Source organism: Trachinotus anak, unplaced genomic scaffold (assembly GCF_046630095.1).
Source record: "Trachinotus anak isolate AG129_WGS33_773 ecotype Australia unplaced genomic scaffold, CSIRO_AGI_Tana_v1 ptg000007l, whole genome shotgun sequence".
Taxonomy (NCBI): Eukaryota; Metazoa; Chordata; class Actinopteri; order Carangiformes; family Carangidae; genus Trachinotus; species Trachinotus anak.
Window position 1 is genome coordinate 15,399,097 of NW_027273858.1, and position 26,780 is coordinate 15,425,876.

Consider the following 26,780-nt stretch of genomic DNA (forward strand, 5'->3'; position numbering starts at 1 on the left):
GAGACAAAAGCAAAGCATAGATAATGAGCCTCATGCAAGAAGCAGTCGTATGAACAGATTCATGAGTTGCATTCACAAGGAAGTTGAGAGACTTTGTAGCATTCAATTCTCTCGTAGCCTACTTACAATTTTCTCGTCCTCACATATTAGCCAAGGACTGATAGCTTTAGAAAGATGTTTCTTATGTAACTTCATGAAGCCTGAACCATTCCCTCTTTATTTCTGTCACTCTACAGTGCTGATGACACGATGACATATCACTGACGGATGTCTTATTAACATTTCCTAATTGTTTTGAGTTCTCTAACACAACTGCTGAGCCGCTGATTTTGCTAATGATCAAATATCACAAATAGCATCTCCTCATGAACAGGTGGCATTCTTCAGTCTGAAATGAGCGACTAACGACAGCTTCCAGAGTGAATCCGACTTGGAAGAAGCCTGGAGAAAAAATAAAAAAAGTAGGACAAAAACACAAAAATGTTCTTGCATCAGGTGAATTGAGAGCAGTAGAACAACAAGGAGAATTCCTGATGAAAATTAGAATAAAAAGTCCTTTGATTGCACTCATGGCTCTATAAATAACCACTGATAGTTCACCTCAGGCTAATCAGGTCAGAAAGGCAGTTCAGAGTCAGACACAGATGATGTCTGCAACAGTCCAACATGGTATATATATATATATGGATAAAGATGTTAAAAGTTGAGATACAAGGGATATTTTCTTGAAAATAGGAAGCAACCTGATAAAACTACAAACCTCCATCTACTTCAGCCCAGGGGACAGGGGGAAATTGGACTCCGCAACATCATATCTGTGTTGGATGAGTCACTCTGATGGATGTGAACCCCCACTGATCAATTCATAGGACTGACAGGATTGACAGGGAGCAGAGAAAAGAGCTGTAACACAGTCAATACTTCTCAGGGTATTGCTGCACTCTGATGACTGCTCTCGCCAATCACATGCATTTATTCCTGTGGCACGGCTGTTGCAGCTGCTAGCAGAATGCAAAGCAGAGCGGCGATGCAGACGCTAGCTACAAACCAGATCTATTTGTCACCGCCTTGAAGGCTTAGGGGGCAAAATGCAGGATCATCTTTTTTCTATCCCTCTTTCTTCGCTGTTTTCACTCCTGATTGAGGCTGATCTTTATCAAGCTCCCGTAGCCTTGACTCCTGTCACCATAACTGGCTACACTCTCCTTCATCACTCAGGCCTGTTGACAGCAGAGTGGCAGCTGGACAACCCATTATGAAATGACCTTGGTCTAGTGTCAGCGGGGCCGTACCGCTGCTGAAACAGTAACACCCCAAAGTGAGTAATTTTCCCTCCATAGGTCAGCATCTTTGCAGGGGGATAGATAAAGGTGGGGAGGGGGTCCTGCCATTAGCAATAGCTAAGGTGATGGAAGGGGAAGGAGGGGCAGCCATAGAAGACAACCCTGTGTGAAAGAAAACCGTCGTGAGGACAGCAGCGTCGATGTAATTAAAGCGATGGACTGATCTGATTAAGCAGACTGCAAAACTGAGCAATAGATTAACAATAGCACAATTGCATCCTGCTCTGTATTCCCATGCAGGGCTCTTTAATTAGTCTATATCTTTATTTATCCTCTTCCCAGACTGGGTTTCATTAAAGCCTCGAGAGCGCTATTTGTTTTGAAGCGGGAACGTGATTCTCTATCACCTGTTAAGTGCGCAGCCTTTATTTTTAGCAAAACTTTAGTGAGGTGTTTTAGCATTTGAAGTGGTGTGGTGACAGCGCGAATGCTCCTTTTTCTTGTGTCAGAAATCTGCCTTTACCTGTGTTTCATCTTCATTGCCATGGAGTCTTTGGTTCAGCACAAACACTTGTGCCTCTGGTTCTCCACTGCCAAGGATACCTCAGTGTGATCTCATAGCTGGGAGGCTCTCTGTGAGACACAAAGAGAAATGTATTATCTTTCCTCCCTGAAAAACCCCTCAGTGCAGTGCTGGCTTTGCAACAGGCAGCTTGGGAGAGAAAGACACTGGATATGTTATTATTAAATGCATACAATAGATCCTGAGGAAGTTCCTCTGTGTATGTGGCAGCAAACTTATCTGCAGGATATGTTTGGGACAGTTTCTACCCAGCTCAACAAGAGAGTAAATAATTAGACAGCTGCTGTTTTATCTGCTGCTTTGTGTGAATATCAGTAGATATCAGAAGCAAAGCAACCTGAAAATGTTCTAAATATAACAATGGAATTTGAGACCTGCTGCGCATTTGCCAACGAGAACAAAAAAACCCACTCTGGTCTTGGTGACCTTGCCCAGCAGCTCAGCGAGGTGATGCTGGGATTCTGTCAAGCTCCACTGTCCTGCAGCCATTTGTTCATCCGAGCAGATTTTCAAACAGGCAGTGATGCTGCTCATCGTGCTGCGCCGTGCTCTCTCACCAAAGGGATGTTAACACATGTAGGCTATCGGCCTATTGGCAAACATGTGTTGGGGGACCACCAAAAAATCTGACAAGAAAACACAAAAATTCAAAACAACAACATCTTTGTTCCCTTTTCTTGTCCGGGTGAGGAAGAGCGGAGGTGATGTGCCGGGAAGATTTGGTTTAGATTCAGGATACATTTATCTCGAGTTCACCTCAATGCACCTGAAAGAACTGGTCCTGACAGACAGGCCACTTCGCCAGTGTCAAGAGTATGAGAGGCATGAATGAACAATCTGATCTGATTGTGTTGACTTTGGCACTAGAAGAACAAAAGTATATATGTGTGAGTGTGTGTGTGTGTCATTGGAAGGCATGATAGTGGGAAGTTGCTACCACAGGAAAATGTTATTTCTTTCCAGGGTGGGTCTTAGTTTTTCAGTTGGTCAGTGAGATTTTATTTCATCACCCAAACTGTAAATTATAAATGTCCAAAGATACTAATTACCTATTGCAAATAGCATAGTATTAATGTTATCACCTTCATTTTCACCTCTATACAAGTAATAATTTAGTACCTTTGTTTCATACAAGGTCTGGTGGTTCATGAAAGGTAAATATGAAATATTCTTATTCACTGAATGCTTTTTGTTATTTTGTCTTCACTGGTTCAGTATTTGGACCTTTCCAGTCACACTCTCCTCTTATGGGAAATGAAGGTTGTGGCAACAGCCCAGATGATGATTACTTTCCAAATTATATGCTTTAATTATTTTTGGCTGCTCATAAAATACACCAATAAGTCTTTCCTCCATCGCTGATTAAGCAATTTTACTTTTATTGAGGCCTGAGCACAACAGACATATGACGCAGCAATAAATCTTTGGTAGAAAACTTCTGGCAGAAAAAAAAAAATACATTTGAGTGTTTTTCTTTTTCCTGCTGCTGCTTTCTCTGCTGATGGTTGTGAACATTTGACGATGAAGTCAACTTGAGTCACTCTGTTTGGTTCTCTCCCTCTCTGTCTCACTTCCTGCCTTTCTGTCTTGCTGAATTAAGTCATACTGGGTTTGTTTTTTTTTTTTCTTTTGGTCATTTCATGTAACAGAAAATAATAAAGGTATTCTCTGATGGAGGTTTAAACTTATGTAATTTTTCCATGACAGGAACGTACACATGCTCTTCTTTGTTATGTTTGTATTAACATGAATGAGCTTTCCAATGTGTTTGAATACAAGATGAATCAAATTACACAAAAACTATTAGTTGAAATACTCAAATGGCAGATAATAGCAGAGTAATTCTACCCAAGGACATGCTGCAGCTGTGTCGCTCAATGCTTAAGTTGATACATGCATTGTCTGGGCAATGAGGGATGAGCACTGAGGATAAGGATAAGAAAGTGTCTTTGCTGATGTGTCTGGTTGTCTGCTCGCTATCAAGGATTCATGCTGTGTCAGACAGAGAGTGGATCTCGGTGCTGAGAGCTGGGAAAGACAAGAGCAGCCCCGCACAGAAATCATCCTGAGACACACTGGCGATGTAATTAGCGCATGAATTATTCCTGTGCAATGACATGCCTCAGCGCCTCTTGACTTTGCTCTTGTCTGAGGAACGTCTCCACGTATATGTCCCAAATTAGACATCTGCCAAACGCCAGTCCTTTACAGTCAGACATTGCTTTCCCTGCTCCAGTAATCAAAAGTGGACAGTAGCCTCTGCCGCTCTCTCGCAGCGCGCACTTTAGGTCTGTGCTGGCAACCTTGACAAGGTTACATCCAAATTGAGCAGCTTGTTAAGATGCGTATGGCAAAGATTTATTGCTGCCGGCACATTTCAAACACGACCCATTCAGACAGAGAGCTGCTATCAAACGTTAACTACACACCTGTTCTTGCACTTCATTGCTTTTGATAGTAAATAATATTATCATTAGGTATGATGAATTAGTGCTGATAGGTTCATTACATTTCCCATAGGAGGAAAAAAATGTTTATAGCCTCCTCATATAAATAAAATGTACAGTTAAGTGAAGTATTAACTATATATTAATATATCAAAATGCTTCTCTTTTGATGAGGATATTGATCCCCCCCCCCATCTCCCCAAGGCTTACATTATTATCCTCTGGATTTACTCTGCAGAAATGGATTGGGCTTTGCAGATTAGTATTCAGCACATTACACTCCCTCTTCACTGTAATGCTGTTGTGATTCTGTAATGGGCTGAGAGCAAATGAGAGCCTTGCAGCTGGAAGTGTGCTGTTTAGTATGTGTATTCATACAGTGTTTGTTTGGCAGAGTGCACGGGTATTCACATGCATATTTGCCTGTCTGCGAGTGTTTGTGTTTCTTGTTTTTCTCGTATTTTGATGTCCTGCTAGATTTAGTTGCCTCTTGTTGGATCTTGCTATTTCTATACTCGAAGAACTGGAGAGGCTTGAATACTTTTTACCCTTTCTTCACTCTGATGAAAAAGAGGCCGCCGTATATCGTCAAGAGATTGACTACCTTGTCTCTTGCCAGCGCCATTAAGTCCTCAAGATGCTGCTTTTTTGGGGGGAGTTATTTGTTAAACCCACTCCACAGAAATGTTCTTGTTGGTGGGGGAGTGCATGAAAACATCTTGTTTAATGGCCCAGCTGCCAACTGCAAACGTCCGCCCGATTTTACCTCACACATATATTTGATCTCAAGCATCTCCTGTAGTTTTGAACAAGAAGCCTTCTCCACTTTTCCATCACCATTTCATGTCACCATTTATTCTATTTTGGTGCAAAAAAAATCTGTGATTGTGATATTGTGATTCATGAAGACACATCATGTTCTGTATAATTGTGTTTTCAATGCTGTGAAATTTCTTAAGAGCATCACATGGAGAGAAAATGAGATGTTATTGCAGAGTGGTTGGCTTTAAAAAGATGAAGTATTTTCTCTGACATGCATGGAAATGTGGTAAGTGAGTCTGCACATAACACCTTGCTTTTGTAAGCTGTTTGCTTTTCTGCTATGAGGAAATTTGCAGTTTGTGGCGTGGACATCGCAGGAGTCAGGATTGTTATTAGAATTTCATCCAGTTTATGTTCAGGAGAACAAATTCCTCTGTGCGTTTCTTTGTTTCTGCATCGGTTCCGTTGGCTGTTGTATGTTTGTTTTCCTGCATGCATGAATGTGTGCACAGGTGTTTTTTTTTTTTTTTTTCCATGCATCATCAACGTTGTGATGCCATTTACAGCCGTGGATGAGGTGGTTTCGTGTCCTCGTGGGAGCTGATCTCAGTGGAAGGTTGCGGCTGATTGTGACACAGCCAATTAGAGTGAGGAGACATGGCCCATGTGTGATCTGGCTGACACACACTAAAATAACTGCTTGAGTCTTTGTTATTGCTAAATTTTATTAGATTTTATTAGCTGGTGTCCACCCCTCTTAAAAACCATCGACCTCCAAATTGCTGCGTTTTATTATAGAAAATTACAGTATAGATCAGCTTGACATCATCTTCCCTTTCAAATACTGTATGCATCACGCTATCATACTTTAATAGAGGGTTTTACAACCCTGCAGGCGTCTATAGGAATAAGTGAAGCAACAACTGCCACTGTGGTCTGGCAAACAAAGCTGTTTATTATTTAGTGGACCCTCAACTTAAAGGTACAGATTTACAAAATCTCTGCCCAACAATTTATATGCAACAGATAAAGAGTTTGGTTAGATGAGGAACAATGGGAGCAATGGGAAGGGCTGCGGGTGGCGCCAAATCATAAAACTAACAAAACAAAATCTACTTCCCTCCTAACCCACTGAGTCTCCCTCTGGCTCACTACAGCAGCATGGAACGACACAAAAGGAATAGACTAGCTCGCTGCACTAATCTTACCTGTCAAATTAAAAACACACTTGGGCCACCACCCATAACCTAGTGTAGACACAACTTACAACAATGAAACAAAAAAATAAAACTAAGATCCCAAAACCACTGAACTAGTGCCTCAGTTGGGATAACGATACCTAATGTCTAAAGGTCTGAGTTAACCTTTAAAGGTAACAACCACAATTTAACACATAAAGCACAAGTTAATAGGAACACAGAGGCAGACTGCTCACACGAAATGACACCAACTGGCAGTTTGACAAGCTGCTTATATCAACTTCCAATCAGACAAAACAGGCTTTGTGGTCGGTGGCTGGAACCAGGAAAAAATAAGAGAGGACGATCTAGCCGAAGACGGGGAAATCTGACTGGGGAGGAATCCCCCCTGGAGGAGCAGGTTACGTTGATCAATCCTAATTGGGAAAGGAAAAGACTGCCCCATGATTAAAAAATGAAATACAATATAATAGACTGTCACCTGAAGACTGTAACAAGGGGGTTGCAGAAAAAAAAAAAAAAGAAGTGGCTATAAATAACAAGATGTAGCTTTGACCTTCACTCAGCGGTTGCTGTAAACACGGCTCTGTTTTCAGTAATGAGCAGTATAGCGAGCTAATATTTAGCTTTGACTTTGCTTAGCTTCATTTCATGGTCAATTTTCAGCAGCAGTTTATTCATCTTTATAGATATGATGCATTTGCATAAATCAAAGACATAGACGAAGAGGGAAAAGAGAAGAAGGTGCATGAGATGAAAGAAGATGAAAATGAGTCCCATTTTTATAATGATATTGTACGTACCAAGGTTAGTGTCAGACTTTCATTTAGGTTAGAAATACACTGTGCTTTGTATTAATGTGACATATGCACGTCAGCCAATATAATTATATCACAATAATAAAAAATGCATGTCACAGTCATAATACACCATTATCCTCATCATCATTGTCATATTTATCCTGGCCATCATTGTTATGATTATTGTTAGCAGACAGTATGTATATAACATACTGATCTGAGCACACAAGCTGGGCCACTGAGCAATGAGGAAATGGTCTAATGAGGCAACTTTCACCCTTGTTACTTCTTCTGATTGGGTTTGTGGAGAGACAGTGAGAGTATGCCGTCTACCTGCAGTCCCCGTCGCCAGCTGTTAAACATGCTGTTATATCTGTGATGCTGTTGGCAGCAACTGTGTGGAAATAATTTAATGTGGCGCTTGTTCTGCGTGACTGTGTAAAAGCCGTGGAATATGTAGCTAATTTACAGGACCAAACACCCTGCGGTGCAAACAGTTTTCTCTTATGATGTTCCCTTATTCCAAGATGAAAAGTAGTGTCGCCATTACATTTACACAAATTAAAGGCAGTGTGATTTACCCAAAAAAAAAGGGAGGCTTTCCTTCTTGAAGTTTGTCTTTCTAGGCATGACAGGATGCAGCACGACAGAAATCCATCTTCACTACTCCATTACAGATTTGATTTCATTTGTTCACATATTTGTAGGTGCAGGTGTATTCTCAACCTTCATCTCTAAATGTGATGATACACAATAAAAAAAAAACACACTTTTAGGATAAAACATATACAAAATACCAAATTTCACCTGCTTTCGCTACATAATAAACATTGTTCTGGCTCTGATGTTAAGAAGTTGTAACCCCTGGCCACCAGGGGGGTCTCCTCTCAGGTTGACCCCGGTGCGTCCTGTACTTGCAGGGGAAAAGCAAGAATTCAGTAGTCGCCGTGAGAAAGCTCATATGTGGAGCATGTTGCCACTACTGCAGTTGCCTGAGAAAATCACATCTGAAAGTACATTTGAATGTGTTTCTATTTTGACAGCTTGTTTGTTGTATTGGGAGATAGTTTATGGTTTATTTGTGCCATAGCCCTAGGGCTGCATTTCTGTTGAATGGTTGAATTTAATTAATCAGTTCAAATACAGACTAAATGTAGGAGACTCATAAGGTGGAGGAGGATAAACAGGTCCTCTTTAAATCCAGTAGAAAAGTAATTTGCAACAATTTTGATAACTGCTGAACTATTGAAAAAAGTCATTTTCTTAAATATGATGATTTGTAGCGTAGTAAATCCAATATGTTTGGGTTGTGAGCTATTATTTTGACAAAATGTGACATGACTTAAAATGAAACTGAGCCATTGGAACGTATGCTAGGACATTTAATCGATTAATCAAAATAATACCAGTTAACCAGGAGTTTACCAGAAAAATATATAAATTTCACCATCACATATCAGTGAAAAAGTGGGTAAAAAAGAAAAACAAAGCTGATGCACTGACTTAATCACAGTGATAATACACTTGACGATGTCTCATTTTAATAAAATATCATATAAAAAGTCTCAGTTAAAAACTATAAAACCAAGGAAAAGTCTTTCACCAGTTCTTGCAAGCTGCATGCAAAGAGACACACTCCTTGAATGACTCTCAGCTGGCAGAATATGAGCCACATGTGCTAATAAGTACCTAATTGATGCCTGTCTCCAACCTTAATGACAAACTGAATTGCAAAGCCAATTATGAGGACATTTACTATGGATGAAGTGTTTCTGCAGATTGACACCGGGGGAGGGGCCACTCTCTGAGCACAGCGAGACATCCTTCATACTGTGAATCTAAACGACACTGTATGTCGAGCTAGCACAGTATGGTGTCTGACAGAACTTGGTATGTGTAAGCTCACACGCATCCACACGTTTCTCTTTCACTTCAATGCCTGGATACATTAAACTGAGCTAATTGAGGCTTTCGCTCCCATTATTGCTGCACTGTCAACACAAACAGCAACGATGAGTTTCACACAGATGTAATTGTTATCGCAGACAAAAAAAAAAAAAAAAAAAAAATGACATGCAATACAACAGTCGGTGGATTTGGAAAGCCTACCTTACAAGCAGAGAGCAGTTTGAGACATTTTTATGAAGTCTTTTGAATGGCATGATAATCATGTAATAAAATATGTTCTCAAAGAATACAGCACTTCAGAAACTCTTTGCTCTGTCATAATGTAAGAGGCTTAGGCCGGTTTCATGACGCTAACTTCCTATCATTTTAATAGGCTGCCAGACACTAACTTCTGCATCGTTTTAATAGGCCTCCAGTCAAACAAGGAAACACAGAGTGAAATCCAGCGTCAGTCACTGAGCCTTGCCACAGACGATTAAACAACTGTGGTCTCCACATTACGTGTCTTTAGCGTCCAATTTTACTTATGGCACATCTAAAAACACACAGGTGGCGCTTTGGAAACACCTCTCACTTTTTTTTCTCCTCTAGAGCCGTGAACTTCTTCTGAACCTCAGAAAACTGACCGCGGCACAACAAGCTCTCTTTTACTGCAGCTTGTTACTGAGAGCTGAGGAAGGGTATTTCTAGTGGTTTGAGAAAGGTGGGTGTCAGTGAGATCTCTGACAGGGAAACAGTGATGTGTAAAGTGTCATGCTATAGTCCCAGTTAATGCCGGGGACTGTCATGAACAAGAGAACACCGTTGGAGATGGGCAACATAATTACTGTTTTAGCAATGCCTACAATACCCCCTACTCCAGCCCCTTAAAATAGCCATGGGCCTTGCTTGTTATGTGTCATCCTGTGTTCTGTCTCTGACAGATGCTTGAGGACAGTCATATTTATGCCATTTATAATGATATCAACTGAATTTCTTTGAATGCGGCATGGATAAAATGGTTTCAGTCGCAGATGTGAATGCACAACAATAGCGCGTTTGTATCTGAACTGATAAATAAAGATGTATTTGTGTCATTCTCCACCAATTTGCCCTTTTCTCCCGTGTTTTTGACAAATTTATTACTTACATCATCAGGTCAAACATGTCACCGATCGGAATAACGGCAATTAAAATCGAAGCTCCCCCTGTCGTTCATTTCATAGGTAATCTTTCTCATGCCCTGCCAAGTCTGTCTCAGACTGTTGTGTCATGATTTGATGCTGACAGGCAGTGTGCTCCCCTGGGTGCAAGCTAATTTAAAAAGCAGCCATAGAGTAGCAGATGCCAGATTAGTGTCAGAGAGAAGTGACTGATGAGGAGCCTCCTGGTCGCGAGCTCGGTCACATGCTGGCACTGTTGTACATATGACGTGCTCCTGTTTGTGGCCCCTCGGTGCTTCATAATAAATGAGCGAGTCGGTTCAACATACTCGGCTTCTACTAACTGAGGGTAACTGCGGGCTCTGTTTTTGCAGTGAGGTGTACCTAGCTTTTTGCAGTGTCCGCATGCAGCACCATACCTCTTTGACTGTGTGACACTAATTCAATTTGAGTGGCGAATAATTGTATTACTTCCATCAATATGGGGAGTTTGTTCTGCACCACGGCCACAAATGTAATGTGACCATAGAGAATGAGGTTCCTGAATGGCACTAACAATTACATGCTATTGATTAACAATTGTTTGTATCGAAGAGGACGGTCGTAAATTTCAGATAAGGTTATTGGAAAATCAGGCTGTCAAAGCACAGTTGTATCTGCCACATCACTCACGAATATAAGAAGAGAAAAGGCTGAAGGCAAAAAATATGTATTGCTAATGGTGGCTTTTACAACGTGTGAAGATCTTGGTGTGAACTGGATGCGAATGAAGACACAGATACTCTGTTTTTGTTTGAAAAGGGCTTGAATGACTCAGAACAACAAACTGTGACAAGTTTTTAACTGTGTGTCTATTTATGGCCTTTCCCAAGGAGTTACACTTTCACTCTGTTCAAGTCTTTTTCTGTCCTCCGTTCTCTGAAGAAAGACTAAAGGAGCTGGCTCTTATCCACATTCTTATTCAGTGTCATGACTCAAGGGCATTAAGGTGCCGGTTGCTTGCTGTAGTTTGATTGACTGAAGACCATAGGACGACCCAGAGAGACAACTGGGACACGCCCAAATACCCGGGAGAACGCCATGACAAAACAGTCGTCTGCTTCAAGATCAAGCAGCTTTTTTTTCCTCTGCAGGAAAATGACACGTCTTAGTGACATGATGGCTGCTAAATATTAACACTGCAGGTTGTGGTGACTGCTGTGATCCTGTGTCTGAAAAGGACTGTAGCTCACTAGTTGCTATGGGCTACCTGTCAACACTCAGAAATGTACAAAATATTCAGAACAGTCTTTTTTCATATGGCAGTTTAATGAGGTGAATTCAGGTGGAAGTCATTATCCCTGTTAAACTTATGCAAAGGGGATAATTGTCAAAAATGTTCAGTTTTACTTTCAGAGTGTGCTTACTTCTCAGGAGGGCATGATATGTTTGATTTAGTCGTCAATATTTTAAACAATCCTGCTTTCAAATATGGCGTGCGCGTATTGAGCTACACACCATGATACAAACCAGCCTAGCTGTCTGCATTTGTAATAGCTTTGTCTGTTTTCTGGTGGGGGGCAGTGTCAGTCACTGGCATGGGTAATGTGAGCAGAACAAATGAAACATTTTCCAGTATATGTGACATTAAGACCGAAGCATTAGGGTCTCAGCAGTATTTTATGCAGTTCTTTTATATATTATTTTATACCTCCTCACTTGGCAGCTTTAAGCTGCTTTCAGGTCAGAGAAGATCAAATATTTAGCAAGAGATACAGATGCTTTTCTCTGGAAAGCACCAGTTAATACTGGACTTGAATGTTAAAAGATGGTATCAGAGAGGGCTCCAAAGTTTAACATGTTTCTCTAAGTTTGCTTGGGGATTAAGCAGCTCAGTATATACTCACAAGTCTGCGATAAGAGCTGTAGAGCAGCAGATACATGGCATAAAATCAATCAATCAATCAATCAAAAAAATGTTACAGTTGCACCATCAAGAATAGAAGTGTAACAGCAAGAAAAGAGAATAACTTAATAGGTGAAGAATAAAGAAAAGATAGATATAAATATAAACAGAAAATATATATTAAAAAAATGGAAATATAAACATAAAATGTAAAAATGTCCTTAAATAAATATGATGTAAAAATATACAATATAAATATAAATGTAACAGTACATAGGTAGGTAAATGCCCAGTTTTAAAATTGCACTTGTATTGGAATATTGCACTCAGTTGAATTACTGCAGACAAAAATGAATTAAGTCCATTGCCATTCTATTGACTCTTGGCATCTGACCCTCTGAGGGACAAGTTGTGGAGTTTGATGGCTACGGGAAGGAATGACTTCCTGTGGCGCTCTGTGGTGGAGGAATAGGTCTGTTGCTGAGGGTGCTCCTCTGCTTGACCAGCACACTGTGGAGTGGGTGGGAGACATTGTCCAGGACGGTGTGTAATTTGGACAGCATCCTCCTGTCTGACACCGTTGCCAGAGAGTCCGGCTCCATCCCCACAACGTCACAAGCCTTGTGGATCAGTTTGTCTCAACCTGCCTCCTAGTGGTCACAGAAACGCTCTAATTTAGCTTTATTTGGATTTAAGCTTAAAAAAGGATGGCAGAGGCTATACATGCAGGGTGTGTTCCTCCGCAGCCCCTATTTCCAGAAAGAAGGAATATAGTTTGCATAGAAGAGTGACTTGTCCAATTAGGGAAAGGCAGCTAGAAGGAGTCAGCTGTGTGCTTGAGAGCTGACTGCTATTAGTGGGCAGATGGAAGCTAGCTTGGTCTGACACTTGTCTGACTTGGCTGAGAGCTTCATTGTGAAATTCCTCCAAAAGCTACATGTCTAAAGCTCGACAAGTCACGCTTTGCTAATGTCAATATTGTAAGAAACGTCTCGTTAGTTAGCCAGTGAGTTATTAGAACAATCCGCTCACGCTCACCCCCAGATCAAAATGATAGAGGAACAACATTTAACGAGCTGATTGGCTTTTGGACATTTTCTTTTTTAAACACACATACTGCAGCCAAGTGCAGACTGACGCTCAAGTTGTTCTGCATCATTTAGTCTTACATGTATTTACATCAGAGTGAACCAGACTGCCAGAGTTTGATTCTGATGGGAGGGGTTCACCCCTGGTCCCGGAGCTGCCACTGGGCTGAGCCCCAAGTGTTGTAAATTCCTAACGACGCCCCTGCTGTGCACACAATTCATTCTCCATTGGTTAGGAGAATTAACGGTGAAGTGCAGGCATGGCGATGTGTGGCCAGAGAGATGAGAATGACCCTAAAGTATTGGCTCTATTTGTTATGTGGCCACTGAGCTCATAGAGTGGGGATGGGTGGGTTTGGTGAAGAGGGTATAGGTCTCTCATTTTCACTGATAGAGGGCTCAGACATTGAGGGAAAGACCAAAGCGTGGTGAAATCCAGTCAACTTCAATTACAGCCCCTTGTAGTTTTCCCAGAGGCGCACTATAGTGCCTTTAAGGGGAAATCAATGAGGTGACAAATTGTTGTGGACAGCAACCCCTTTTATTTGTTACGTTGTTGTATCCATGCCTGGATGCTACTCCAAGCACGTGCATGTGTGTGTATTTGGGTGTGTGTCTGTGTGTGTTAGGCAAGTATATATAAATGTGCAGCGCTTCCCATTTATGATAATTAAATGCTTTGGTCCATTTGTGTTTTGGTTGGTTTATTTCCTGCTCGTGGCTTTAATGGCTTGTTATCTGTCTGAACCTGTTTTTAAACGCTGTCTAATGAGTATTCACATGCATCACTCCTGACACTCAGTGCTCAGTGTTAATGTTTTTCTCAAGGTTACTTTTGCTTTGTCAAGCCTCTGTCATATCTGCGGATGTCTGATGGCTGATGAGCGCTCAAGTATATTGAGAAACGTATGTAGCTGAGAGTGTTTTTAATGGTGGGTGGAGTCCATATGAAGCGGTCACTGATGTGTTTCCTGTACAGTTGTATTCTGGGAGATTGTCAGGAAATTGTGTTTATGATTTGAATTTGAATTTCTCCACTAAGGTTACTTCATTCTGTCTGTTCCCATGGCTTACGGTTTTCCAAAGAATGCCACTGCTTGTATTCATGAATCCATTAGTATACATTCATCCAGCAAGTAATGAATCTGCTGACTCCTGTGGTCCATTTTGCCTGTTTAAATGTAGATATCTCAGTCAGTGTTTGTGTAGTCTGTGCTCCGTGTTAGTTGAGAGGCTTTATATTGTTTGCTTTTTCTCAGTGGTCAGTTTTCTAAGTGTATGTACATGGCTTTATGCATTTGTCTGAGTAGCTGGCTGAGGAGTGTGTGCAGACTTTAAATTACCTGGTGACAAAATGCGTGTCACATATTTGATTTAGATGCGCTGCAGGATATTTTTTTTTTTGTTTTGCTGCTCTCACAGCATATTGTTTGTGTGCCTGTTTTTAATGACTGTGTGTGAATGCGGTGCTGGATCAGACGAGCTGACGTGAAGTTACTATTCTAAAATTTTCTCAGGAGAATTGTGTAACAGCCCCAGAAAGTTCTGTTAGCAGACAGTCTAATAAGAGTGTACAAACAGTGTGTGATTTCTGTATGTGCCTGTCTATAATTACCATTTGGGGCAGCCGCTGTCTACAACTGCATGTTGATGTAACAGTGAGAACTTGTAGTTTCCCAGCCTTGATCACAGAGACACAAAAGCACGAGATAAGAGAAATTGTACATGTCACAAATTAGAGAAAGCAAAAGCCCAGCAGTAATTCATTTGTATGATAAAAATAATCAGCATCTACAAGTTAGACCTCTACTTAGTATGACAAGTCCAAAAATAGCAGTTGTCTAGTAGAGTATATGTAATTACTCTATAAATGTATGAAAGTCAGCAAAGCCTAATGCAGTGCTATGCCCTACACACCTGTGTTCTCTGGCTAAGGTAGGTACTAGCTGCTCTTTGAAAGCAAGCAAGCATATCTCTAAATGTAGCATCCATCACATTTCCTTGCCACCTCTCTCCAATTTTGGTGTGTTTATTATTAATCCAGCATTTTTGAGTCATTCTGTCTCATTTATTTTCTGACAGCTTCCCAACAGGCCCCTAAGAGGCCATGATATTAATGCAACACATTTCTCTTTCTTTGTCTCCGCAGGAAAAGAAGAGTATGTCGCAACCTTCAAAGGATCTGAGTTCTTCTGCTACGATTTGTCCTTGAACCCCATTCAAAGCAGCAGTGATGAAATCACACTGTCATTCAAAACCCTACAGAGGAATGGACTGATGCTGCACACGGGCAAATCGGCAGATTACGTCAACCTGGCACTGAAAAATGGGGCTGTCTCACTCGTCATTAATTTGGGGTCTGGAGCCTTTGAAGCTCTTGTGGAGCCAGTCAATGGGAAATTTAATGACAATGATTGGCATGATGTCAAAGTAACAAGGAATCTACGTCAGGTAACAGTACAGAGGATGATGCAGAGACTCAGTAAATGAATCAGAACAAATGCACTTAAATCATTACCATCATACAATATATTATTTTTTCCAGGCATCGTAATTGGATTGCTAAATTGAATCATGGTGGTTTATGGTGGAGATAAAACAGAACCACAAGTGAGCAGGGACATCTAGATGTGAATCAAGACCTCTATTGAGTTACAATTTGAGGGAGAAAAGAGGGATATTGCTTTTAAAAACAGCATTCAAAGCTTTCAGATTTTTGACAACAAAGGCAAATTATGACTTTTATTTCAAATTAATGTGTTCTACCTTTTTTAATGTTTATATACTGTGTATTACTTTGACACACATACCCTCAAAAGACGCCACGATTTTCAAAGTTTTCATTATTTACGCGAAATTGAAATATGACTGAACTCAAATGTCAGTGCAGTGGGAATAGTGTGTTTCAACTGGTTTATATTTCTGTCACAAAAACATTTGACTGCAGGTCAGGTAGTTTTGCTGTTGTAGAGATGTTAGTGTGAGCACTTATTTCTATTAAAGCTGTAGTGCGGAACTTTTGTCTTCCCCCTATAGCAGAGAGAGTATTTATGTAAACACTCTTGACGCACTTTTGAGGTATGCCTACCGGTGAACTCATGCCCATCCATGTTCGGAAACAGCTATTGAAATAAATAAAAGTGTGATAAAACATTTTAGCTGAAAATCCTAATCAGGTCACAGAATCTGATGGGTCACAGAATATGTTGTGAGACCAGGCTGAGCCAGGCTGATCCAGGGACAGTTGAGGAATAAGAGTTTAGCTAGCCCAGCCTGGATTTAGAGGGAGACCAAGAGAAATGCGTGAATGTGTGTAAAAGTATGGTATTTAAGTAGACTAAATGTAATAGCTACATAGCCTGTTCCAAATATTTTGCAAATATGATCCTATACAAGAGCTGTAAGGTGACAACTGTGTCAGCTCCCCAATTGGGAAAGGCCACTCCAGTGGTAATCTGTATTTGTCCTCACTGTATGCTTTCTGTTTTAGACTGCAATCCTTCCTCTGGATGCAGTGTCTTTTTTTTTATCTGGAGCATCAGAAACTTTTCTTGGACGCGTTCTAGGTTTTTCCACCATAGGCTCCTCCGTACTCCGAGAATGGAGCCAACTCCATCTCATTTGCTACAGTTGTTCCCCTCTTCAGCTCTGGCAAATCAATCATTGCTGGTTGACGTAAAATGCATCACTACCGATGCACCAGCGAGGGAATGTTGCCACAGAGACCACATTTAAAATGCTGGTATGCTGTGAGAGACAGAGATTGTGTGAACTCATTTGGAAGGGGACGTTCATGTATATGTAAAAGTCCCGCACTGCAGCTTTAAGGACGACATCACTATGCATTACACACTGCATATGGCATTACACATTGCAGTAACTGAACAGAAACATTTTTGCACATTATACATTAGAAGAAGTCCACTTTCCAGAAAAAGTATAAAGATATAAGTAGGGTTAAATAGTGTGACAAAGTTATATGAGCAAAGCCAGAGCCCTCCAATGGGTTCTATAGGCTCTAATGGGTTCTTCCTTATGGCCTTGAGAACTCGCTTCTGCATTAATAGCTCTGAAGAGACTATGTAGTGACAGTGTGACCAGATCAGACAGCACAAGGTTTCCTATGAATTGAGACGTCTTTAGAATTTATGTTCAGCAGCTTTTGCCACTTACATTCCTTAACATCAAAAGATGATCCATTCCAGCCATCCTACTGATTGTGGCGACAGCCTCTGGCAATGCTAGTCATAAGTGGGGGGTGAGGGGTGGGGGGGTAGCCATGATATCAACAGAATTGGTTCTTGTCTGATTCTCACCAAGCACAGAGGAATCAGATGGGATGAAGGAAAGGTGTAAAGCAGAGCCTTTGGCCATGTCCAAATGCATCCACCTGCAAGAAAAGATAGGAGTACGGCTACAGAGATCAGTGAGTGTCTTTTTTTTTTTTTTTTCTGGCGTATGAAACATGTCAACTCCTACTGATTTGTACCAGGCCAACATACACAAAATGCCTCTGCAGGTAGCAGAAAACCCTATTACAACAGTTGTAGTCTGCTGGAGCCATGACTGATCTGAAGACACCAAAGTCTTGCTGCAGCTCACATCAACATGTTCTCAGTGCCTTTGCAACACTCACAACAATTTCAATTGATGTACAGTACTGAGTCCACTGTTGGTGGGAATTTCAGATCCCTGTTGGCTAAAAGCTGCCACCACTATAACAGGATACTGATTACTGCTTCCATTTACACTAGGTTGATGTGTTATGACTCAGTCTGTCCAGGGAGTCTATTATAGCAGGACATGGGGTTTCCTCCAGTGCCCCAGGGCCTGATTGGCCACAGGTGAAAGACTGAGTGATGACATGACATTTGGGATCTAATCCCAGGTGCACAAACCACTGCTACAGCTGTCTCATGACGAAAACCCAAAGGAGCCAACAAGCTGAACACTGCCATTGGGCCAGTCGCTAAATAAAAGCTAGACTGGTGACCTGTGGCCCTATAAAATGTAGTGTATCGTTTCTCGAATATGATGAAAGACTCTCCGGGTCCAGAGTCTCTGGGTTCAGAGATGTTATCTGTGGATGTTAAGAAGATATTTGTGGGATACTTCCAGCAAACAGAAACTGGAGGAACCGTATCTAACCGTTTAACGGAGATACAGCAACATGAAAATATGCTACAAATCTCTGAGGTTGACTGCAGTAACACAGTGACCTGGCGGTATCAACTAAAACAACAAACATTTGCACTGTGCATTAATTTAGCAAGACAAAGATCCCAAATCCAAGAGAGGTCTCATGTCCCCGGTCTCCTTGTCTACTCTGGCTTAAAGAAACCCATGTATGTGCAATGTGGTTGAGACCCAGAGAGGCTCCTGCATCACCTGCACAAAAACCCAGAAACAGAGTTTATCATTGTCAGCAGCAGTACCACAGCAAGGTGTAGTGACCTGATTGCAATCATTTGTGCCAACATGCTGGTGATGCCGCTACAGAAAGCATTGTAGAATCAAGACAGTTGGGGTTCCTCTCAATGTTGCTGATGAGGTACTGAGAAGCAGTTGGTCCAGATCACTTGCCAAAGCTGGAAGGGCAGGAAGAGAACGGAGGAGCCCAGATGAAGACATCTTGGATCAGAGCATTGTCAGGGATGGGGTTCAGTTCAGGATGTCTAGGAATAAATATGATTTTATAAAATGGCCTTTTGGGACTTTGGCCTGCAAAAAAATATAGCTCATCATCTTTACCCAGCATGTACATAGATCCCTTTTTGCTCTTCATCTTGTGTTAAATAGAATGGCACCAATTTTATTTTCATTTTTTTCAATTTACCCTACAGTCTCAAGCCTGTAATTCTGACTTATATAAGGTGCTTGTTAAGATTTCTGTGGACAGTTAGAGCAGGCTTCACAGACACATCATTAAGACAGCATCTCTAGATTTGTTCCTGCTCATTTGGTGGGAAACGTTTGTCTTCACCTCACTACCAAAGCTGCTTCTTTTGCATAATCAGCGAATTGATTATTGGCAAACCTAAGGATCCGGCCAGCTTGAACACTCACTGCATTCAAATTGTGAAAGAAAACCAAGCATATTGAGTGCATGCTCTGTGGGGGAATCAAAATTGCCATCCTCCTCATCCTGTGTCAGGGTCTTCTTTGCTTTGTCTCATTGCAGTAAAGTGATCCTAAAGTTCATCAATAAGACCAAACGGAGGTACAGTATTATATGAACGCCCGAAAGTCTGGGAACGCTGGATTGGTCTCAAGTCTAAAACCAAGTACAGATGAACGCGAATACTAACACCAATAAAAGAAATAAAGCTTTAAACTGGTCTTGAACTTGGGACTGTTAAAGAGGGTCAACTGATGTGCTTTAGGCATTCTTTCTTATGAACCATTTGATGTCTGTCAGTCATAACCTTTTGTCAGGACCTGGGTAAGGGAGTTTCTTCTGCCACTCAGCGGTCTGGTCACATGCAGAACATGGTGCAAAAACACCATGAGGAACTTAGGGAGTCACTGGTTGAGCTCTGGTACCTCTTGTGGAGCATTCTTGTTATTTCCTTGGTCTGCTTTTTTCTTGTTAAACTTATTTTGCCCTTTTTTCTCTACGTTACTAACATGCTTTGGAAACTAACTAACATCATTCATGGAATGTGCCATTCTACTAACAGTATGGTTTTTGCCGTTTAACAATGTACTAACAGTATTGACCATCATATATTATTTGAGTAACAATCGTTATTCTGTTCACAGTTTTTAATTTCCTTTCTCCCCCCTTTTCCACAAAGCACTCAGGCATTGGACACGCTATGGTAAACAAACTACATTGTTCGGTAGATATCATTCTAATTGTTTCTTAGTTTGGGTTTGCCGTGTGTTTCTTTTCTTTCTTTTTTTACTGTAGACGTCATTTACAAAAAAAGGGAAATTGCGGTTGGTACTCTTCTGCTTACTTTTCGAATCCTTTTTAATTTCTTGGTTCATTCATTGGTTTCACCCTCTTTATTTCACTTGTTTCCTGTCCAATTCTGTTTGATCCACCTTTTTAGGAGCATCATTTCGAGCCTTTTGCATCAAGCTGTGGTTAATAATGAAGACCCTCTCCTCTCTGGCTGGCCTGATGCTCTTTGGCTCAGCCAGTTGTATCCCCATTCACTATGCATGGCATGCACTTTGACTACGTGTTGCAAATGTCACACTGCCCATTTGTCAACATGAATGTGACAGTTGAGCTGTGTTTTGTCATTGGTGCTTCTCTGGTGCTTTCTTATTTCTCTTTGTGGTTTCGCAGTGTCCATGCATGCACCTGACACCGTGGCAAGTGTCATGTAACTGATTCTGTATCCCAATCAAGAATTTGGGAACATTTTCTTTTTGTATCCTTGTAAACAAAAAGAAAAGACAAATGCATGCATGCCATTTTTTTCCCCTCTAATACCCTCAGTCATTGTCCTATACTAAAAGGTGACTATGCTTTTCATAGCATGTGCTCCCTTTCTAACCTAGTGGCACGTTATGATTTCTTTTGTAGAACTGCTGGACGTACTAATATGGAATTAATAATTAAACTAACCTAGATAACATTCTACTAACACCATTTTTGTGTCTGCTAAAGTACTTTTAAGTTGCAGTAGGGGCAATACTAACACTGTAGTATGGGCAGTTCACTAACTCCTAACTCTCTAACTAGAATAGCATTTCTTTGAAGGCTTGCAGTCTTCCAACTAATCAAACTGGACAAAATAATAATAAAAAAACAAGAAAAAAGACAATGAAAACAGACATGAAAATGGGTTTCAGAAAAAAGAACATATAGGGAAGTCTGTCATAGACAAGAAGAAGGAAAGGCAATAATGCTGCAGTGTATAGGCTGTCTGAGTATAGCGTGTCTTTTCCCTGTGCTTTGTTGTCTAGGTAACAATATCCGTGGATGGGATTCTGACCACCACAGGATATACACAAGAAGACTACACCATGCTAGGCTCTGACGACTTTTTCTATGTTGGAGGGAGCCCTAGCACAGCTGACCTGCCTGGATCTCCAGTTAGCAACAACTTCATGGGCTGCCTCAAGGAGGTAAACACCACTTCTGTGTGCACTCTGAAGCTGGTGGGTGTACAGGATATGACTGGCTTCACCTTAGGACTCCAAAACAGGCCCTTCCACCCACACGCTGACCCTGTCTCATCCTTTTACACGTTGTGCTTTAGTTTGTTTCACCTCTTTTCCTCACATGCTCTCCCACAAACTTTATTTTGCCTCAACCGCCCCCTCAGTGCACTCATAATGTTATGCACACATGCATACACACACACACACACACACACATATGCACGTCAAGGTGCATGCTGTACCACGCAACCGCACATGTAGAGCTCTGTTTTGGAGCAGAATCTACCACAGGCTCCGTGCAGCTCTGTCAGGTGCACTTCAAAGAGGAGCAGTGATCGTGGGATCATGCAGTTGGATTTTCATCAACAGTCAGAGAGGTGACACATTTAACACCTCACCATTCTATGTCTTAAACTATTCATCTAATGTCTGACCTGCTTGATCGTTGTCAGTAGTAGCATGTAACTTCAAAGTGCTTGAAATGTGCAATATGAGGTACCTGGGCTGAAAACTCTCACCTCTAAAAAACAGAGCGCACAGCAAAGTGCAGAAATGTGCATTACTGTTTTGACATAAATGCTGTCAGGTGACGTATTGAATTCAGCACATTTTGTATCTGGGGTGCTTCATGGTGTAATGGGCCCTTTGAATCTGGCTCATGAATTACAGTCTGTCATTTGTCACTCAGACCTTTAGGCGTGTGTATATAGTCTATACTTTATCCCTAGAGATGAGGCGAGACAGGGGGAGGAGGAGGTAATTTCTCTGCCAGAGGGTTCATAAGTTATACCTTTCACTTTAAGCTGCACAGCCATATTTTTTATTTTTGTTGGTTAATAGGGATTCTGACCTAAAGCATTTTCCTCAAGAGCCTCCAGGGATATACAAATATATCCACCAGGCAAATCTACAAAGTACTCCAAAAGGATCGATTCATTGATCTTTTAATTTCAAAAGCTGTCTCCCCTTCCTCATCTCTCTCCCTTTGCTTTTTTTCCTAGCTCCTCTTGCTCTTTTGGTGTCCTACATTTTGTCTCTCACCTCGAGCTTTCATCCTCAGTGAACCTCTAGGAGAGGTCTGAGACAGCTCTGTTTAATGAGCGGGCAGGGTGTGGACCACATGTCCACACACCATGTACAGCTCATTAGAGGTCTGGTTGTTAAGGAGGGCCGGCTTAGTTAACTGCGTGTCTCCGAGGTGCTGCAGATGTGGTGACAACAGGAATGGGAGTGGTGCAGCCTAAGCATGGACATCCGCCCCACTGAGCTGCCCTCGCTGCTCTAGATCAGCCTAACCACAGTGGCTGCTCTCACTATCCTGAGATCAATGTATTGAATCGCTCAAAAAAAAATTAATATTGTGCAGAGCTGTGATAGTTCCCAGGAGATGGAAGACACACAGAATTTACCCTCTTTTTTATTTGCTCATGGGATCATTTAATATCCCTTATTTAGTTTTACCAGACAAATGCAGATGTCAGTACAAAATAATATAAAGCCCATACACTGTTAAATCCAAAGTTTCTTCCATCTACTTGGCTTTTGTTTTTTTTTCTGACATTTTTACTACATTGACACGCTCTCTGCATCACCTCATGCAGCCTGTTGAATTAAACAGAAGCCCTGTCTGAGGTCAGCCTCTGCGTATACCATGAAAACATATGAGCAGTGGTTTAACAGCATGAGCTGTGGGCTCTGATTGATGGCCCGTTCCCAAGTGGCTTGTTGCAGTATTCGTGTGCAGATTCCAGTCTGAGTTGCCACGCCCGCCTGTTGGTGCTGATGGCAAAACAAACGGTGGTGCAGTAATAGCTCAGTTGTCACCGCCCTAGCTTGATGACAAATTAGTGCAGCACTACTAGTGCAACCAGTCGTAGCTCAGACCAAAGCGCCTTTGACTCAGAGAGGTGCCCTTTGTCTTGCCTATAAAGAATTGATTTGGGTTTATTGGCTGTATCTGTTGCACCTTTAGTCTACACGAGTAAAGCCCAGCAGGCAGAGATATCATCATTTAGTCCTTCAGTCACTTTTACATTCCTTTTTATTGCATTTCTGTTTCTATAAAATCTGTAAAACATTCCATTTGGCTCTGTGTCAGACTTGAGACCGCACTACACTGTACATTTTTGTTTAAAGGAAGACAATGATGTAAGAATAAAAGCCTGCCTTTATCTGCTTCCTGTTATCCCAGCAGTTAAATGCACCCCGATAGAGTCAGTCACAAAGCAATATCTAATTCTGATGTGCCGCCATGAGCTCCATCTACCTGAACAGTTAGACACAGTAGATCTGAGTCACTGATAAACATAATGCTCCATGCAAATGCAATCCCATCGGAGGTGTCCCCTTTTTTCAGGTGAACGCTTAGTATGACAGCAAATGAAGAACATGACCAGTGGTTTCCACAGCTGTAACTCATTTGATGTGGGCCGCTGAAAGCGATATAGAATTACCCTTAGAAATCTTTTGTTATGTAAATACATGCGTGCTGTAACCATAATGGGGCTATCTGTCACTTGATTATCTTATCTACCAATTAGTGGTGCTAGAGCACTGTGGAAGAGAGCACTGCCTGTGCTTGTGCCTCCAGGGGGTTGTTGTTAAATATTAGTTGCTCCTTTATCCCTCTGCCTGGCGCACTGTTGACAGCTTTGTGTTCAAAGTCTTGAGTTGTCCTCCCAGTATTTGCTTTGCTGCTGCATCTACAGATGATATTAGAATACTTCTAGTGTGTGTGTGTGTGTGTGTGTGTGCGTGTGTTTTGGTGGTGAGGTAATTTTCTAAATATCATGACCACACTGATGTTTTAATTAAAAAGTGTTGACATTCACCAAAACGTTAATTAGTTTCTCATGTGGAAATCGGATGCAACTAGACAGAGGGATCATCGTTATTCCAGCTGCACTTATACCAGATACTCTTTCACTGTGGAGATTGGATAATGACGAGGTTATGGCTGTCTGTAATTTTTCTAAGATTGCTGGCAATTACAGTAGCAGTCCTCTTTGCTTTCTACAGAGGTGGCATTCACTGCCTCCCTACACACAATGTAGCTACTTCTACGACTTGATCCATATTTTAAAGATTTAATTCAGGAGTAGCTTTCTTTTGTGTATAGAACAGAATTTGATATACATCTTTTACTGTCTGTATAAAACCATGAAACAGGAGTTTTATACATAAATGGAGTTAACTACTGAGATAAATAGGGAATAAAAACAACCAGGGCGTCAAATTGGTCAGTTAATACTAATGCACTGTACCATATTATAATGATTCTAATCCATTGTTAATAATTGCCAGTGTAATGACATTACGACACAATTTTGTAAAGACTGTCTGTCACCTCTGCACCTGAGCTCTGCAGCACTTGGCACCTCAAAGGTCACAACACTAATGCACTTAATTTAGTGAAGCGTCATGTCTGGTTTACAGTGTCTGAGATTATGAACTGAGGGTTCCTGTATGAAAACATGTTGACTTTTGCATTTTATCATGTTTTAAAACGATGTGTAGTATAGTGAATGTTACAGTGCGTGTGTGAATGTGAAGGCGCGTGCACTCGTTTGTAATTTGCTTTGGAGAGGCATATTCATCGTCTGCCCACTTTTATTCTAATCACAGGCTCCGACATTGGCCTTAATCAGCGTTTTACTCCACACCTGCAATCAAGGCGGCAGTTTAGATTTATCCCTCACCATCTCGCTTTACACAAACCATCCCAAGAGATGCTACCTGATGGAGTCATTTTCTCCCACCATGATCACTATTACTGTTTGATTGACTGTCTCTCCCTTGAGTTGACAATAGAGCTAAATGTTGAAAATGGATGTCTCACTATTTGCAGCCAGATTACAGTATGCATGTGTTGTGAAGGCCTCAAATAAAGAGACATTTGGTGAACATTGTAAAAGACAAAAATATGCAAAACTTTTTTTTTTTTGCAGGTGCTGGACCAGACAATGTCAATGTTTTATTGACTATAGCTGTGCAACGTCTCAATCGATCAGATCTTTGTCAGGCACAAAAAAACCCCCCAAAAAACATGTTCACAAATGTTGTATTGAATATCTGTGTCTCTCAGAACAATGACAATGTGTAACAGTTGCCCCAGGCAGACAAATATGTGTCTTCAAACAAACAAGGCACTCATCAACCACGGGTGTCAACATTATCTATCATCGACCACCCCTCGAATGAATGAATAAATAAATGATGCCATGTAAGCACAGTTCATCACACATAGGTGCAGTGTGGCAGAGATGACCAAGGGTTGAGCTGTGCAAACCCAGCTTATGAAACGCTCCTCCTGAGGGGGTGAAAGGCCACATGGACAACTGCTGTTTTTCACGTCCAGCTCTGTCATCTCTGAAAGCAATTACACATTACAACCAGACTCGCAGGCAAGTATAACGGAGGTTAAAGCACCCAGGCACAATTCAGCGCCGGAGCTTCACTGACCCAAAGCAATTGAGAAGCCAAGAGCATTGACCAATAGGGCTTTAACTGGTGGTTTAATGAATGTTTGTACGCTTGGCTGGGCTCAGAAAACTTCTGACAGAGCACACTGCCAAGATGTGATTCAGTCTTGGACCATGGGGGGCGGTTTTGTTTTGTCTGTGTTTTGATGAACCACTTTTCATCTCATTCCTGAGTGATTAAGTGCCAGAGTTTGGGAAACTTTTCCATTTGGTTTGTCAGTGCACCTGAGGTTAACATGATATGATAATCTGAATCTGATTGCGTGTAGCATTTACGTTCAGCACACAGCAATAACCGTCAGTCTTTTGCTTTGTGGGTGAGATATGCGGCTGTATGTATGCCTGTAGGCTTGACTCTCTTTCTCCACTCCCAATACAGGTTGTGTACAAAAACAATGACGTGAGACTTGAACTGTCCAGGCTGGCCCGGAATGAGGATTCCAAGATGAAGATCCAAGGCAATGTGGCTTTTAAGTGTGAGAACGTGGCCACTCTGGACCCCATCACATTCGAGACGCCAGAGTCTTTTATCATCCTCAACAAGTGGAACGCCAAGAAGACGGGCTCCATCTCCTTTGACTTCCGCACCACAGAGCCCAACGGCCTTCTCCTCTTCAGCCATGGCAAGCCCAAGCAGGAGCCGAAGGATTCTAAGAGTGCCCAGACTCTCAAGGTGGACTTCTTTGCCATTGAGATGCTGGATGGCCATCTGTACCTGCTGCTGGACATGGGCTCAGGAACCACAAAGACCAGGGCAGTCAATAAGAAAGTCAATGACGGCGAGTGGTACCACGTGGACTTCCAGCGAGATGGCAGATCAGGTAAGTTTCCTCTACAATCTTTAGATGAAGAACATGAAAACGTGTGATCTTACATCTAAGGTGGCCCTGAGAGTTCAACACGGCACAGTTTAAGAAAGCACATGCAAATCAACAAAACACATGCAAACAAAGAAAACATTGTCACCAATCTGACAACTTATATGCATGTGTTTTCTATAGTTGCACTCTGTTAGGCTCCCAGGGCCACTGCGTTCATAAGTATTTGCATGTTTGTTGTCAGGATGAAGACTAGTCTCTGG

At 41.5% G+C, this 26,780-nt stretch overlaps 1 protein-coding gene across 10 annotated transcripts in view; it reads left to right on the forward strand.

The window, feature by feature from the left end:
- Nucleotides 1–26,780, forward strand: part of LOC139623071 (neurexin-1a-like) — a 246,287-nt gene that overhangs the window by 72,851 nt on the left and 146,656 nt on the right. For 6 of the 10 annotated variants that reach the window (XM_071480930.1, XM_071480931.1, XM_071480936.1 and 3 more), the window contains 4 exons: nt 15,247–15,548; nt 19,895–19,918; nt 21,021–21,182; nt 26,079–26,520. In XM_071480930.1, coding sequence (XP_071337031.1) covers nt 15,247–15,548; nt 19,895–19,918; nt 21,021–21,182; nt 26,079–26,520 — 930 coding nt within the window. Of the gene's footprint in view, nt 1–15,246; nt 15,549–19,894; nt 19,919–20,325; nt 21,183–26,078; nt 26,521–26,780 lie in introns of those variants that run through there. The other 4 variants (XM_071480933.1, XM_071480935.1, XM_071480939.1 and 1 more) reach the window with 3 other exon arrangements.